Raw genomic sequence first — 17,401 nt, 5'->3', positions numbered from 1 at the left:
GTTTAAGGCTTTGAGAATGATTTCTTACTGCATTAGTGATTTATGACATGAGGCTGGCAGAAAAGAGATTACAGTTACATAACTGAGAAACCACAAATTCTGAACAGATCAACCATAAACATTCTAAATAACACTGCACCAACAATACATCATTCTCCAAACAGCACACATTTTACTGTAACATCGAAGATTGAGAATAATTGTGACATCTACATGTAAATTTCCTAAACTATGAGGACTATATCAAATGGGTTTCCACTTACGGTGTCTCTATCAGCTGGGCAACTGTTGGCATATTTGTTTTCCAAGCTTCTGCAGAAAGGATGGACTGCAACACAGATACTGTGAAGAAAATTCAGGTACCTTCTTAGGACTTTTTTTTTTAATTTTAGAGATATAGCACCATAAGAGGCCCTTCAAGCCCAACAGTTACAAGCACATGAACAATTAACTTGTTACGTCTTTGAAACGTGGGAGGAAATCGGAGCATAAGGAAATCCACACACTCACGAGGAGAACGTACAAACACTTTACAGGAATTGAACCCAGGTTTCTGGAGATGTAGAGCAATGCACTAACCACTACATTACCATACCGCTTCTAATCAACCTGACACTTGCACATTTTTGTTTTTTTATTTAAAACCAGCATATTAATAAATTTTAATAAAATACATGCTAAAGTATTACCAGGCAAACTTTAAACTAATTAAGATCAATACTTGAAAGACATGAATAGTTGCTCAAACTTGCATGAGCAGACTATACAAATTTTTATTTGACAAACATAGCCACATCTTGACACTGATTCATCCACCTTCCCAGCAAATAGGAGTGAACCTGGTTATATAAATCTTAAGATGAGCATCTAATAATATACTTATACATGATCATTTATTTCCAATTCCATGACAATGCTCAATTCCATTCCGTTTATATCCACTGTTGACTGTTCATCTATTACATGCACCCACTTTTACACTCAACCAAACCTCTACTACCTGCGTTCTGTGCATCATCACTTATTCAATAAATCTGCACAGTGTTCAGGTAAAGGAATCCCTTGATTGTAATCATCACTGCTTACATCTCTCTTGAAGGTTCTCCTCTTTTTCTGCAATCTCTCAAACCTGCTCATCACCTTCCTCCAATACATTAGCAGTTTTCACTGATACACTACTGGAGGCTATTGTCTTCAACTGCCAAGACTATGCAATCTTTCCTGAAACTTCTTCACATCTCTTTCCAACTTTAAGCCATTATTTAAAATATTATTTGTCACCTGCTTTAGTATGGTTTTATGTGGCTTGAGTGTCCCTTGACATGACTGCCACATTAATGCCAAATTGTCAATTCAGCACCATTCCAATAATATAATCCTGATAAGTTCAACACATTATGAATATACTGACCTATTTGAAATTAAACAAACTGTTCAAGTAGATAAAACACCACATTATGTAGACATGGTCATTAAATACAATAATTTATGGACTATATGAATTAATTGATCTCAACTTGGGTAATACAAAACTCATACAGACGACCTGTTTTCTCCAAACTGCAAACAACTTGTGGTGTTCCTGCTCTACATGATTCACCTGTTTAAACAATATATGTGCATCAGAAGACAGTCACACTTCGTAAATAGCTTGCAAACATCCACAAGGAGAAATGAGAAGAATGGTCTATTAGGATGCTCATACTCCAATGGACCTTACTCCACAGAATAGATCAGAGCATCTAGTAAAGAAGCAGTATGGGAAAGCACATGGAAAGGAGAATAATACATTTAAATACCTATAAGCTCCTAAACACAGTTAACATTCTGATGAAATAATTCATTTTGCCAGTAAAATTTGTAGCTATAAACTCAAAATTCATAATGCTGTCCTGCCTAGACAAGTTCAAAAACCAATACAAAGTTCAGGGAACCTACCACAACAAATTCCATTTCAAGCATAATAAAACTGCTTCATTAAGATATAGTGGCAGAAGACAAAGCTTATTTAATTTCGTAAACTTATTATAATTTTAATTTAACATTTATCATGAGAAAGCATGGCTGGCAATTCCTAACAAAAAGAGCATAGGAACAAAAAATCAGGTGACTGAAAATCGTAATTCTAACATTCACCAGCTAAAGTATGAAGCTACACGACAGCTGTGTGCAATGCTCTGCAAAATTTCTAGGCCCTGGAATTATGCATGGTGGTTCAAATATATTAAAAATTTTCATAATATTCCAAAACTTAAGACATTGCATGCACTATGTTCGCTAATACTGGTGTGCCATGATAACATAGCAGTAAGCGCAACACTACTACAGCTAAGGGTATTCCAGATTTTGGAGTTCACTGTCTGTAAGGAGATTTGTACGTTCTCCTCATGAACCATATGGTCTCCTCTGGGTGCTTCGGTTTCCTCCCACAGTCCAAAGACATACCAGTTAGTAGATTAATTGGGCATTGCAAATTTTCCTGTGATTAGATGGGTTGCCGGGCAACACAGCGTGTTGGGCCTATTCCATGCTTAAATTTCTAAATAAATAAGTAAAATAACATAAGAGAATTACTGTAGCTTCAAGTATTACTTTCTATATTGAAAGGGCTTGTACTGTGCTACACTGTCCTGGGTTTTATTATTGTGCATTATAAATAGCCTAATTTACAACATATCTGTCCAATATCAAGCCCTACAGGGATGTTAGAAAAAAATGAAAGGATATTTTATTGAATTGCTCCAGCATATATGGCGAAGATGCTCCCAAAATGTTGCTGGGTAGTAAATTTCAGGATTTAAACACAACAACTTTATTTTGATCCAAAAAAAATGGACAAGGGTTAACTAGTGGATAGCTGGATTTTTAAAAATGCATTTAATAATGTTGAGTAAAGTTATCAGACTAAATTTGGGTTCACAAAGGTAAGAGCTAACATTGAACAGATTATTGTTAAAGGACAGAAACACTGGGAAAGTAAGGCACTTATTTTTAGATCATTGATTTAGATGAGAAGATTGCGTATCTTTTTCAGGATTGTTAGTGACAGAAAGTTTGGTGGAAAACTGAACTATGCAAAGAGACACAGAGAGTTAGTCAAAAGGAGTATACTCTAAGCAAATGTGAACTATGCACTTCAATAGAAAACACAAATACCATCTTTTTTTTAAAATGTAGGCAAGAATTTGGCATGGCAATTCAGGAAATGTATTAATTGTGCACATAAAACAATCAATTATAGGAAAGCAAGAGTAGGTTAGCCATTGTCAGAATATAAAAGGAATTGCTGCAATTTTAAAGGACTTGATAGGGCCACACTCTCTGGTCTATTGAATGCTATCCTTGTCAATGTTCCATACAATTCAATTAGCTTTATTTAATAAAAATGTTAGACCGTCGTAACAAATCTTACAGTGAATCCAATAAACTTAAATTTCAGTGTGGGAAATAAAGCTCCAGATATATACACACATATTTTATATTTATATATATATATACACACACACACACACATACATACACACATATATACACACATTTTATATGCACACACACACACACACACACTTTTCTTGAAAAAGAGATTTTGATCTGCATTCTGACAAAATGGTCATGATGATGGGTAATATTACACGATGGTAAACAAATCAGGCTAATATGCACAAACCGGGTTTGCAAAGCACATTAGAAATAATTAATAAACAAGATACAATTTACAAATTCCTAACCTATATCTGAAGAAGGAGCAGATGGGAAGCTGTCTACTGGTACAGAATCTGGTGGCTTTCCGTAAGTCATTTCATATAATACATGGCCAAAGGAATACACATCAATAGCTTCCGTTGTCTAAAAAGTAACACACACACATATATATATATATAAACAAAAAAAATTAACCGTACAAAATGTGACAATTAAAATATTCAATGTTTGATTATTTGTTCATGTAGTGGAAGATACTATCCATGGGAAAAGGTTCAAAGTCAAAGTAAATTTATATTAAAGTATAATTTATTTTCTTGCAGGTAACTCAAAGGAAGATAGTTACTCTTTTCTATTCACCCTTGTACTCATCCTTTCCCAACCCATCCTGCATATTCCCTTCACATAAGAGCTTCAAAAATTTAAGAGTTTTTCTAATGGAACTTGGATTTAAACATTTGTGCAAGTTAAAAGAGAATATAGCTTTCTAATGCAGAGACTTAAAATTTTAACTTGGGGAATAATTAAATTCAATTATTAATGAATATTATTAATATAATTATCACTAATAGAATAATATTAATTATTCTAGTTCTATTTTAAACCACTGTAACTACACAATAGCCAGCAATACCGAGGATGAACTAGCAATTAACTGACCCAAGTGAATTGGATAATTTCTAATTCAGTCCTGATGAAGGTTTCAATTAACAATAGGTGCAGAGGTAGACCATTCGGCCCTTCGAGCCTGCACCGCCATTCTGAGATCATCTACTATCAATACCCGGTTCCTGCCTTGTCCCCATATCCCTTGATTCCCCTATCCATAAGATACCTTATCTAGCTCCTTCTTGAAAGCATACAGAGAATTGGCCTCCACCGCCTTCTGAGGCATAAGCATTCCACACCCCCACAACTCTCTCGGAGAAGAAGTTTTTCCTTAACTCTGTCCTAAATGACCTACCCCTTATTCTCAAACCATGCCCTCTGGTACTGGACTCTCCCAGATTCTGGAACATATTTCCTGCCTCTATCTTGTCCAATCCCTTAATAATCTTATATGTTGCAATCAGATCCCCTCTCAATCTCCTTAATTCCAGCGTGTACAAGCCCAGTCTCTCTAACCTCTCTACGTAATACAGTCCGGACATCCCAGGAATTAACCTTGTGAATCTACGCTGCACTTCCTCTACAACCAGGATGTCCTTCCTTAACCCTGGAGACCAAAACTGTACACAATACTCCAGGTGTGGTCTCACCAGGGCCCTGTACAAATGCAAAAGGATTTCCTTGCTCTTGTACTCAATTCCCTTTGTAATAAAGGCCAACATTCTATTAGCCTTCTTCACTGCCTGCTGCACTTGCTCATTCACCCTCAGTGACTAATGAACAAGGACTCTGAGATCTCTTTGTATTTCTCCCTTACCTAACTCTACACCGTTCAGATAATAATCTGCCTTCCTGTTCTTACTCCCAAAGTGGATAACCTCACACTTATTCACATTAAACGTCAACTGCCAAGTATCTGCCCACTCACCCAGCCTATCCAAGTCACCCTGAATTCTCCTAACATCCTCATCACATGTCACACTACCACCCAACTTAGTATCATCAGCAAACTTGATGTTATTCTCAATGCCTTCATCGAAATCGTTGATGTAAATCGTAAACAGCTATGATCCCAATACTGAGCCCTGTGGCACCCCACTAGTCACCACCTGCCATTCCGAGAAACACCAATTCACAGCTACCCTCTGCTTTCTATCTGCCAACCAGTTTTCTATCCATGTCAATATCTTCCCCCCAATGCCATGATCTCTGATTTTACCCACAAATCTCCTATGTGGGACCTTATCAAATGCCTTCTGAAAATCGAGGTACACTACATCCACTGGATCTCCCTTGTCTAACTCCCTGATTACATCCTCGAAAAACTCCAATAGATTAGTCAAGCATGATTTGCCCTTGGTAAATCCATGCTGGCTCTGCCCAATCCTATCACTACTATCTAGATAAGCCACTATTTCATCTTTAATAATGGACTCTAGCATCTTCCCCACTACTGATGTTAGGCTGACAGGACGATAGTTCTCTGCTTTCTCCCTCCCTCATTTCTTAAAAAGTGAGATAACATTAGCCATTCTCCAATCCTCAGGAACTGATCCTGAATCTAAGGAACATTGGAAAATGATTACCAATGCATCCGCAATTTCCAGAGCCACCTCCTTTAGTACCCTAGGATGCAGACCATCTGGACCTGGGGATTTGTCAGCCTTCAGTCCCATCAGTCTACTCATCACCATTTCCTTCCTAATGTCAATCTGTTTCATTTCCTCTGTTACCCTATGTCCTTGGCCCATCCATACATCTGGGAGATTGCTTGTGTCTCCCTGGAGAAGACAGATCTAAAGTACTTATTAAATTCTTCTGCCATTTCTCTGTTTCCCATAACAATTTCACCCAATTCATTCTTCAAAGGCCCAACATTGTTCTTAACTATCTTCTTTCTCTTCACATACCTAAAAAAGCTTTTGCTATCCTCCTTTATATTCCTGGCTAGCTTGCGTTCGTACCTCATTTTTTCTCCCCGTATTGCCTTTTTAGTTAAGTTCTGTTGTTCCTTAAAAATTTCCCAATTATCTGTCTTCCCACTCACCTTAGCTCTGTCATACTTCTTTTTTTTTAATGCTATGCAATTTCTGACTTCCTTTGTCAACCACTGTGGCCCCTTTCCCCCCTTTGAATCCTTCCTTCTCCAGGGGATGAACTGATTTTGCACCTTGTGCATTATTCCCAAGAATACCTGCCATTGCTGTTCCACTGTCTTTTCTGCTAGGATATCTGTCCATTTAACTTTGGCCAGCTCCTCCCTCATGGCTCCATAGTCTCCCCTGTTCAACTGCAACACTGACACCTCCGAAGTTGCCCTTATCCTTCTCAAATTGCAGATAAAAACTTATCATATTATGGTCACCACCTCCTAATGGCTCCTTTACTTCAAGATCGCTTATCAAATCCTGTTCATTGCACAATGCTAAATCCAGAATAGCCTTGTCCCTGGTCGGCTCTCGTACAAGCTGTTCCAAGAATGCATCCCGTAGGCACTCTACAAACTCCCTATTCTGGGGTCCAGCACCAACTTCACCTGCATGTTGAAATCCCCCATAACTACTGTGACATTACCTTTGCCACATGCCAATGTTAACTCCCTATTCAACTTGCACCCAATATCCATGCTACTGTTTGGGGGCCTGTAGACAACACCCATTAGGGTCTTTTTGCCCTTACTGTTCCTCAGTTCTATCCACACAGACTCTACTTCTCCTGATCCTATGTCCAGCCTTGCAAAGGACTGAATCTTATTCCTCACCAACAGGGCCACCCCACCCCCTCTGCCCTCATTTTTGTCCCTACGATAGCGCGTATGCCCTTGTACATTCATTTCCCAGGTCTGATCTCCCTGCAGCCATGCCTCCGTTATCCCAACAACACCATAGTTACCCATTCGCACCTGAGCTACAAGCTCATCCACCTTATTTCTGACACTTTGTGCATTCATATATAGAATTTTTAGCCCATTTCTCCTCTCTCTGTTTAAATTGCTGCCTATTGTGCTTAACCCAGCTCCCCGAACTCCAATCGGGCTATACGCCCCTTAAGTTTTGTTGTCCTTCCTAAATTTACTTATTCTTTCTGCACATTTAACTCCATGTTCCATCAGACCATCCCTCTGTACATGTGTCCTCCTTATCACTTGTTCCGCCTCACCTTTTTCTACTACACACTTAATATTCCGGAACCATGTAGTCCCCACCCGTCCTTTATTCTTCATCTCGCTATCCTCTCTCACATTCTGGATCCCCGCCCCCTGCAAATTTAGTTTAAACCACCCCCCCCCCCCCCCCCCAAGCAACCTCTCAGCAGTTTCAAGCTGAGAGGTTGTAAATTCTTCCATCCCACAGATGCCAGCAACCTCCTGAGATCCTCCGGCATTGTTTGTTGTTTCGGATCTCAGCATCTGCAGTCTCTTGTGTCTCCACAAGTTCTAATGCTTGATTACTAAGTAAAAGCATTTCTTTACTAAAAGAGGTAAAGCCTCAGCTAACTAGATTTATAAAAGTGATTTGTTTTCATAGTCTAAACTGCATTGAAAACAGCAAATAGTTAACCAGCTCATCTAAATCCAAGAGAAAGTAATTCAAATAGAAGTTTTGATTACAAGTATACCTCAAAATAAATATAACAGCATGAAATAATGAAAATAGCTTATTACACTGGTAGGGACGATGAATACTAACATTTATTTTCCTGGACTGTGTATAATAAGGTCTATAATAACTGGGCAATCCCAGCAATGAGTTTTCTATATCCAATAATTTACATGTATCACCATCAAGCATCACATTTGAGGCATGAAGATGTCCATATGGAATTCTTTTCTCATGAAGAAACTTCAAAACCTGAAATAAAAAAACAAGTCGGGCACTAAGGTATATGCTTAAAAAATACACCAGAGCTCAAGTAGAATTATTCTAGTGATGACTAGATGGGGTAGATTGATAGAGAAATGAATAAACATAATTTACCTCCAGAATTTGTCTTCCAAATGTTTTTATCTGCTGAAGGTCAAATCCTTGACTTTTCTTTGGACTGCAGTATTTCTTCATAAAACAATCCTTTGGCTTAGCCTTTGTGTAAATTACATTTACAGAATTATTATTGATGAGTTTTTGGACTGATACAGAAAACAGACCTGTTACTAGTTTGCAAATGATGACATTTCCAGCAGAGTGCAATTCAGTAATTTATATTATAATATATAATTTTATACATGCGATATTTGTAACTAAATGTAAGCCAATTAAATTACTATAATACCAAAGTACAGTTTCAATAACTGAAAAGACTACTCTACTTAAAAGAAACAAAAGACTCAAAATGAAAAATCTACAGTTAAAGTCAAATTATTTTTATCTTAAAATGCTTAATTGTAAAGTTTTCAAATACAGAATGTATTTAACTTTGAACATTTACTTGCCTTATTACCAAACTTAGAGATAACCAACCTCTATAAAACTAATCAACCAATTAACTATCAATAAACCACTTAGTTCATGGCTTTTAGTTTTTTAATCTTACTAAGTCACTTTACAATTTCAATTGTGCAGAATGAGGTCATTTCTTTGGCAGTTTGAACGGGGCATGACTGTGCAAGTGCTTGAAGGTTGGCCTGTGAGACAGTGGGAGAGTTTAAAAAGTGAGCAGATTAACGGAGGGGCGACGGAGCAGTGGGAAAGGGTAGGAAGGCTTTAGCTCAAGAGGCTTCGGCGAGCAGAGGCTGAGGTCGAGCTTGCTCCCAGTGAGGTAAGGCCAGGTAACCTCCTTTAATTAATCTAATTAGCTTAGAAGTAGGTAATGGAGGCAGCAGTTAGAGCAGTCGGGAGCTCTGCTTACAGTATGTGGGAAGTCAGGGCGAGCATAATTGTCCCTGGTAACTACACTTGTAAAAGGTGCATCTAGCTGCAGCCCCTGACAAACTGAGTTAGGGAACTGGAGCTGGAGCTGGATGAACTTCGGATCATTCATGAGACAGAGGCAGAAATAGGCAGGAGTTTCAGGGAGATAGTCACCCCTAAAAGTCAGGAGACAGGTAGTTGGGTGACTGTCAGGAGAGGGAAGGGGAATAGACAGGAAGAGCAGAGCACCCCTGTGGCCACTCCCATCAATAATAAGTATGCCGTTTTGGGACAAGTTGCAGTGGTCACGTCTCTGGCACCAAAACAAGACTCTCAGGTCAGAAGGGAAGGAGGGAAAAGAGGAGAGCAGTAGTAATAGGGGGTACGATAGTTAGGAGTACAAATAAACGTTCTGTGGGAGAGATTGAGAACCCCGGATAGTCTGTTGCCTTCCTGGTGCCAGGGTCTGCTATATCTCGGATCGAGTTCTCGGTATTCTCAGGAGGGAGGGTGAGCAGCCAGATGTCATGGTCCATGTAGGGACCAATGACGTGGATAGGAAGGAGGAGGAGGTCCTGCAAAGAGAGTTTAGGGAGTTAGGAGCAAAGTTGAAGAATAGGACCTCCAGGGTTGCAATCTCAGGATTGCTACCTGTGCCACGTGCTCGTGAGGCTGGAAATAGGAAGATAATGCAGCTAAATACGTGGCTAAGGAGTTGGTGCAGGACAATTGGGCAATTGGACAATTGGGCCTTGTTCCAGGGAAGGTGGGTCCTGTTCCGACGGGACGGGTTGTACCTCAACTGGAGGGGGACTAATATCCTTGCAGGAAGGTTCGCTAGTGCTGCTCCAGGGGGTTTAAACTAGATTTGCAGGGGGAGGGGAACCAGAGTGTTAGAGCAGATAGTGAGGTAGAGGCGGATAAAGGTTATGCGAGAACTGCAAGTATAGTGCATGGAGTAAAGCCAGATCTAACATATAAAGAGGCTTTGAGGAAACAGAAGCAGAATAAAGGGTGTAAAGGTAGTAAAGTAGAAGGGCTAAAGTGTGTGTACTTCAATGCAAGAAACTTAAGGAACAAAGGTGATGAACTGAAAGGTTCATAAGAGTCATGGTGGCGGGAGCACATTCAGATTGGAGGGTTGTGACTAGTGGTGTCCCACAAGGATCGATTCTGGGACCCCTACTTTTCGTGATTTTTATTAACGAACTGGATGTGGGAGTAGATGGGTGGGTTGGCAAGTTTGCAGATGACACAAAGGTTGGTGGTGTTGTGGACAGTGTAGAGGATTGTCAAAGATTGCAGAGATACATTGATAGGATGCAGGAGTGGGCTGAGAAGTGGCAGATGGAGTTCAACCCGGAGAAGTGTAAGGTGGTACACTTTGGAAGGACAAACTCCAAGGCAGATTACAAAGTAAATGACAGGATACTTGGTAGTGTGGAGGAGCAGAGGAATCTTGGGGTACATGTCCACAGATCCCCGAAAGTTGCCTCATAGGTAGATAGGGTAGTTAAGAAAGCTTATAGGGTGTTAGCTTTCATAAGTCGAGGGATAGAATTTAAGAGTCGTGAGGTAATGATGCAGCTCTATAAAACTCTGGTTAGGCCACACTTGAAGTACTGCGTCCAGTTCTGGTCGCCTCACTCTAGAAAGGATATGGAAACATTGGAAAGGGTACAGAGGAGATTTACCAGGATGCTGCCTGGTTTGGAGAGTATGCATTATGATCAGAGATTAAGGGAGCTAGGGCTTTACTTTTTGGAGAGAAGGAGGATGAGAGGAGACATGATAGAGGTATACAAGATATTAAGAGGAAAAGAAAGAGTGGACAGCCAGCACCTCTTTCCCAGGGCACCACTGCTCAATACAAGAGGACATGGCTTTAAGGTAAGGGGTGGGAAGTTCAAAGGGGATATTAAAGGAAGATTTTTTACTCAGAGAGTGGTTGGTGCGTGGAATGCACTGCCTGAGTCTGTGGTGGAGGCAGATACACTAGTGAAATTTAAGAGACTACTTGACAGGCATATGGATGAATTTAAGGTGGGGGACATAAATGGGAGGCAGGGTTTAAGAGTCGGCACAACATTGTGGGCCAAAGGGACTATACTGTGCTGTATTATTCTATGGTCTATAACATTGTACACAATGAAAATCAGGTAAGCTGCGATATGGAAATATCACCAAGCAAGGTGCATAATCTATCTTTTGCTTTGAAAAACTAATCATACATACATTTATTACAAATTAAATTTTCTGTTTGGTCAGAAAATGAAAAGTCCTTTTGTCAGATGTCATACATACCTTGCAGATATAATCTCTCAGTGTTCCTTTTTCATTGTACATTCGGATAACAAGCCCTGAAGATTCACTGGCTGTGGCAAATGTGACAGGATATATGTACGGGTGCTGGAGGTTAAAACAGAAAAACTCAGACTTGGATTCATATTAATGCTGATTTAAAGGTCTATGGCAAGAAATATGCCAACTACCAACCTGTTGGTAACACTTTGAGCAAATCAAATATTTTACAATACAGAATAGAAGTCCCAAATCTCATCTTTAGTTTCTATGAATATAGCACCTTAACTATTGCTTTGTTTAATGAGGTCAAGGTAGTGATATCAAGGGACAGCCAACACTAAATCAGATTTTTCACCGCTCCAGACTAGCAACAAACTGCAAAGTTTGCAGATAAGAACAACAGACATGAATCAAACTTCAATCTGGCACTAAAGATTACACAATTTATCAACGGTTGCTAGCCGGACTTCTAACTGACAAAAACTGAAGATGAAAAAAAACACCAACTCAAAGTTAAGTAACTAATTTATGTTACTGAAATCCGAACCTGAAACAGTATGGGACAGTTCCGGCCCTTTAGCCCAGGATATTCTTAACCTACTCCAAGATTAACATAACTCTTCCCTCCCAAGAAAATTCCACTTTTCCTTTCATCCATGTGCCCATCTGTTTTGCAAATGTCCCTAATGTATCTATCTCTAATACTACCCCCACCAGTGCTTCCATGCTCTTATCACGCCCTGTTTGAAAAAAGCTACTTCTGACATCCTCCAATACATTCCTCCAATCACCTTAAATGGATATCCTCTCATATTATCCATTGCCACATGAGAAAAGGGTGCTGGCTGTCCACTCTATGGTCCTCATCATCCTCTTTTACTCCAAAGAGGAGTAAAGTCCTAGTTCGTTCAACCTCTGCTCATTAGACATGTTCTCTAATCCAGGCAGCATCCTGATAAATCTCTCCTGCACCCCCTTTAAAACTTCTACATCCCTCCTATAATGAGGCGACTAGAACCAACACAATAAATTGGAGGAAAGATTTAATAAACTGGGATTGCTTTATTTGAAAGATGGGAGGACGAGGCGCAACATAAACCGAGATATATAAAACTGAGGAAATCAAGATAAAATAGGAATGAATCGTTTCCCTTAATGAGAACATCTAAAACAACTGGACATAAATTTGAAGTAACAAAGTAACTGGTAGAATTAGAAGAATGAAAAATAAATCACCTCGAGAGTAGAAGGGGTCCGGAAATGACTGCCTAAAGAGGAAAAAGGCAGAAGCCCTTATCACACTTTAAAAAAAAACTTCAACATGTACTTGGAGAGCAATAACCTGTAGAACCCATGGAACTAACGCTGGAATGGTGGATTAAGTTGGCTAGCTCTTTTTTGATCAATACAGACCAAATGGCATCCTGCTCTGTTGTAAGTTTTCTATGATTTGTTTCTGATATCTTCTGGTTAAGCAGTGGTCTGACATTAGCTATATGTCTGAAGTGGTAAAAACGATATAGGACTTTGAATGATTACTTACAGACCAAGAAGGTAAAAGCTTCATTACTGACTGAAGGTCTTTATCAGAGAGAAACATATCAGGACCAAGATCAGCCTGCAAAACAGATCATAGGCAAAATACAAATGAAATTAAACAAAAGCTCTCTTGTCCAAAATCACAGTAAGGACCCTTAAAAACAGCTGCAACCTGTCTCCAAAATTATTCCAATGTCATCTGAACTACAAACTGAAAGGTTGAATATGAACTGACAAAGCAAGTGTACTTACGGACAGTGAGTTCCTTGAGTATGAGATAAGCTTTCATTCTATCATAATGAAACATTAAATTATATGCCTGTGCATACTTCGACTGTCAACTTCCATTAAAGATGTGCACAAAAATTGATAGCTATTTTAAACAAGCAGAGACGGACTGTTAAGCTTCTTTATTCTTCGTTACATCCCATTGTTTTTTTTTAAAGTATGAAGGTATGGATAAAGATAAAATATTGTTCAATATCAGACTAATATTAAAAATAGCATTAAAATTTTATTAAAATAAAATGCATTACAAAATAGCAACTGACTTAACACCCCAGTTAAGCTTTGCCAGAATAACTTGCACATCCTCAGTCCAGTAATACTTTATCTCAAATCACAGACAAACTTTCACTGGATTTTTTGAATTATTGGCTAGATACTTAATAGAAATTAACATATCAGAAAAAAGCCAGTACAAGCAAAATCTTTACTCTTGTACACTGAAGCTTTGCTAATGCAACTTATGATAGGATGCACATTGTATAGATGACTCTTTCCACAATATAATGGTAGTTAATTAATAAAACTACCATAACTTAATTACCCCATTTCTTTAAAATGAGAACTTACCCAGCTTAATACTTGTCGCTCTTTGGGACGATCCTTACTTTTTATTAAAAGGTGTCGTTTTCTTAATCTCCAACCTTAAAAAAGAAATAATGCTTTGATTATTTTTTCAAATCTAAAGTGATCTTATCCACAGTAAGTAGCATCTACAAACATCCAAAATGGAGTAATGCAATTGGATTTCATCTTGTCCAAACAGAATACTTAAAAAACATGCACCACAAAGTACCATACTCCAAACTTTTACCCAGAATTTCAGTACAGGTGACACTGTGTTACAGGAAGGGCTACATTCCCAGAAGGCTAGTTGCATCACAATTTTCTGTAACGTAAAGCCACATCACCTATACAAGGGTTGCATTGATTAATTTAATTCTCTTCACCACACAAATTCCAAGAGTGAATTTTATTCTGAATCTCAAATTTTTGGGTACTGGTTTGTAAATTCTATAATAGTGAAATTCTATAACACAAGGATCACATGTAGCCTCTTTGATTACCTTTCCCCAAAACCATATTCTACTCAATCAGATCACACACAAATGACCAAGGGCACAACTAACATGAAACAATCTTAGGCCAGAAGAAAAACAATGGGCAGCAGTAATTCATTACATGCAAATTAAAGATTATTGCCCCTTCCTAATATCCATCATATTGCTGTGATACACATAGGATGTACAATCTAATTGAACCAGGGTAATATTTATATCTTCACTTAAATTGTTCTATGATGCTTACAGAAATCAAACAAAAGAGACTTTTATGAAATTATGAAATAGAAAAGTCCATCAACCTTTCAATAACAAATTGCATTCCATAAGTATATTTCAACTGCAGCAAGAATTCAAAAGATTTTTCTTCTAATTATTATTAACGGCATCCTTAGCTTGTCTCATAAGCTGAGGTCAAGTTTGGACTGAGACGAGTAGAGAGGAAGCATGTGTGAAGCTTACAGTATCAGTAGATGAAGCACTTCAGTTTTGCAATATTTAGATAATGGCATCTGGTTTTACAGATTAATTTTTTTTCCTAAAGTCATAAATCTGAGTTGAATCTGAAAATGACATACAGTTGATCTCAAAGGAACCATACAGCTATGGATGGATATAAATACGTACTCCTCAAGTCCAGTGCACATAGAGGCAATATTATCTGTATAGAGTTGTAAGTATTTGTTGAAATAAAAATTTTACAGGTATAATTTGAAAAGCAGTCCATTAATAATAATACATTCACATTAGAATTCACACATAATGGTTTGGAATCTGCTGGGAAAAGCTACGAGCTCCACTTCAAACAACCAGCATTTCATGTTTTTATTTTTTAAATGTTTTTAAAATTTAATGCTGGCAAAGTTTGCCCGTGTTAACTAAGAAATGGAAAAAATATAGTCCAAACTTAGTCTTGATAACTATAACTATTAGCAAAGATGACCATGAACTGCTATTGACTCACTTACCCATCTCCTTTAATGGTTCAACCACTTCCCATTTGGGTTCAGAACGGAAGAACATTGATACCTGTTGCAAGGCGATTTCTATTTGACAGTTAAAGGAGGAAAATAAGGATTATATAGAAACTCAATTAGTGTCACTGAAAAAAAAATCATCACCAAACCTATAAATTAGGGCAAACACCTTTAAAAAGAAAGTACATTAGTTATACTGACAGACCAGGCAGGAATATTGTAAAACAAAACATAGTAATTAATAACAGTTATTGCATGTGAGAGTAAGTGTTCAGCACGTACTCGAAGGGCCGAGATGGCCTGTTTCTGTGCTGTAATTGTTATATGGTTATATGACCGTAGCGGGCTAGATTTTAAATATTGAGAAGATGAAATACAAGAAAGGATACAGAGAGACTTGTAATATAGTGCCAAGACAATAACCTCTTTCTCAATGTCAGTAAAACAAGATGGTCATTTGCTTCAGGAAGCAGGGTATCAGTGGTGCTGAGGTGGAGATGGTAGAGATGTACTTAATCATATACTACCCTGAGATTCATCTTCTTGCAGACATTCACAGTAAATACACTGAAACAATAGAATTAACCCATCTCAGCTGCTGTTGACATAGTGACAAGGGACTATAAGCAGTCCCAGGTCCACAACTTAGTGTATCAGCCAAATTTCCTGCTCTTAACTCCTAAATGGAAATCTGTAAATGGAGAATACCAACATGCGATGATTACCTTAGGAACGAGTGGTAATTATTTTACAATGTAAAAACCCTTCATGTTCAATGTGAAATTTAATGAACAACCACTTCAACAAAAATTGACTAGCACAGGACAGGACTACAATGTGTGCTGACCTATATAAACTTAAAGCACACTTAAGCTCTTCCCTCCATTTTCTCATTGCATCACTGTGCCTACTAAGAGTCTCTTAAATGACCCCATTAGATCCGCCACCATTTTAGTAGTACTGACCAGTGTAATTGGAAGAGTAGTTGATAGGATCCAGAAATTTTTTAACCAGCTCACAATTGGACAACATATACTGCGTAGTAATGAAATTTAAGTAATTCTGAAGTCCCCGTTGCCTTTCTGCTATGAATTCACGATCCATATTTCCAATGAGCTTTTTGGGAGGTAGAGGTAGAATCAAGCCTGAGATCTGTAATAAACAACAATTGTGCCCAACCATAAGGAGTGTTCATTTGCTCATTCTAAATGCCTATTTAAACAAAAGTCATCCCAATTTTCAATTTACTATTTAAAAACTCAAGTAGTTGTTTTCTCAAGTCTTAACTATTTCTGTCTAAAATAAAACTCTAAAACAAATTACATGTCTGTATTTCTATTTTGGCAATCAACATTTAAACTGTTTTGTGACACCCAAAATGATGCACAATAATCTTTTCTTCATAAAATTGTAAATTAACAAAAATATCAGGCATCAGGCCAGCAGCTGATATTTAAATTTAGCTTTTAATCTCTTTATGCAAATGAGTAATATCAAATTTATTTGAAAAACATGGCATATTAGTTTGGAATATCAGAAGTTTGGACATAAAAGAAATGGAATGTTTTCACTTTTAGAAAAATTGGTGGTTGAAAAACTCTTTAATTTATTTTTTCTTATGACAAGACCTTAAATTTCAGGTCTTATATTAATATTTATTCTTCATACTTTCACAATAAATAGTACAATACTTGACATTTAATAGGACACTTCTATCCAAAGAAAGTTCTTTCCATAATCTCACAACATTCACTTAGAGAATTTATTTTCTGGTAAGATCTTTAATTTGAAAAATTCATTAAAACACTATCTTTTACAATATTTCAAAAGTTACCTGCAAACTGCTATTGAGGACATCAAAGTCACTGTATCTTCTGATAATCTGCCAGTAATCAAAATATAAAATAACTAATGTTGTTTTCAACATTCTTCAACTACATTGCAGAGCAATATTTCCAGTCACATTTCAACTAGAAAGTAAGGTTCAACATGCAGATGATTTTTAAACTTCAGCAAAATTTACATTTCCAGTGTAGTTATGACATCCATAGAAGATAAATTATCATATATAGCTTCA

The 17,401-nt window shown here is 37.7% G+C and overlaps 1 protein-coding gene across 3 annotated transcripts in view; it reads right to left on the bottom strand.

The window, feature by feature from the left end:
- The window catches only part of pxk (PX domain containing serine/threonine kinase), a 61,806-nt gene that overhangs the window by 28,489 nt on the left and 15,916 nt on the right, over positions 1 to 17,401 (bottom strand). For all 3 annotated transcript variants that reach the window (XR_009506782.1, XM_059944222.1, XM_059944221.1), the window contains exons 3-12: positions 17,159 to 17,206; positions 16,290 to 16,476; positions 15,316 to 15,393; positions 13,857 to 13,930; positions 13,006 to 13,080; positions 11,463 to 11,567; positions 8,289 to 8,390; positions 8,001 to 8,162; positions 3,729 to 3,846; positions 264 to 342 (exon numbers count right to left, since the gene is read on the bottom strand). Coding sequence is in view for 2 of the 3 variants with exons in the window: in XM_059944222.1 (XP_059800205.1) it covers positions 264 to 342; positions 3,729 to 3,846; positions 8,001 to 8,162; positions 8,289 to 8,390; positions 11,463 to 11,567; positions 13,006 to 13,080; positions 13,857 to 13,930; positions 15,316 to 15,393; positions 16,290 to 16,476; positions 17,159 to 17,206 (1,028 nt within the window). In the remaining variant the exon portion in view is untranslated. The remainder of the gene's footprint in view (positions 1 to 263; positions 343 to 3,728; positions 3,847 to 8,000; positions 8,163 to 8,288; positions 8,391 to 11,462; positions 11,568 to 13,005; positions 13,081 to 13,856; positions 13,931 to 15,315; positions 15,394 to 16,289; positions 16,477 to 17,158; positions 17,207 to 17,401) is intronic.

Source organism: Hypanus sabinus, chromosome 19, assembly GCF_030144855.1.
Source record: "Hypanus sabinus isolate sHypSab1 chromosome 19, sHypSab1.hap1, whole genome shotgun sequence".
NCBI lineage: Eukaryota > Metazoa > Chordata > Chondrichthyes > Myliobatiformes > Dasyatidae > Hypanus > Hypanus sabinus.
This window is presented reverse-complemented; position numbering and strand designations above follow the sequence as displayed.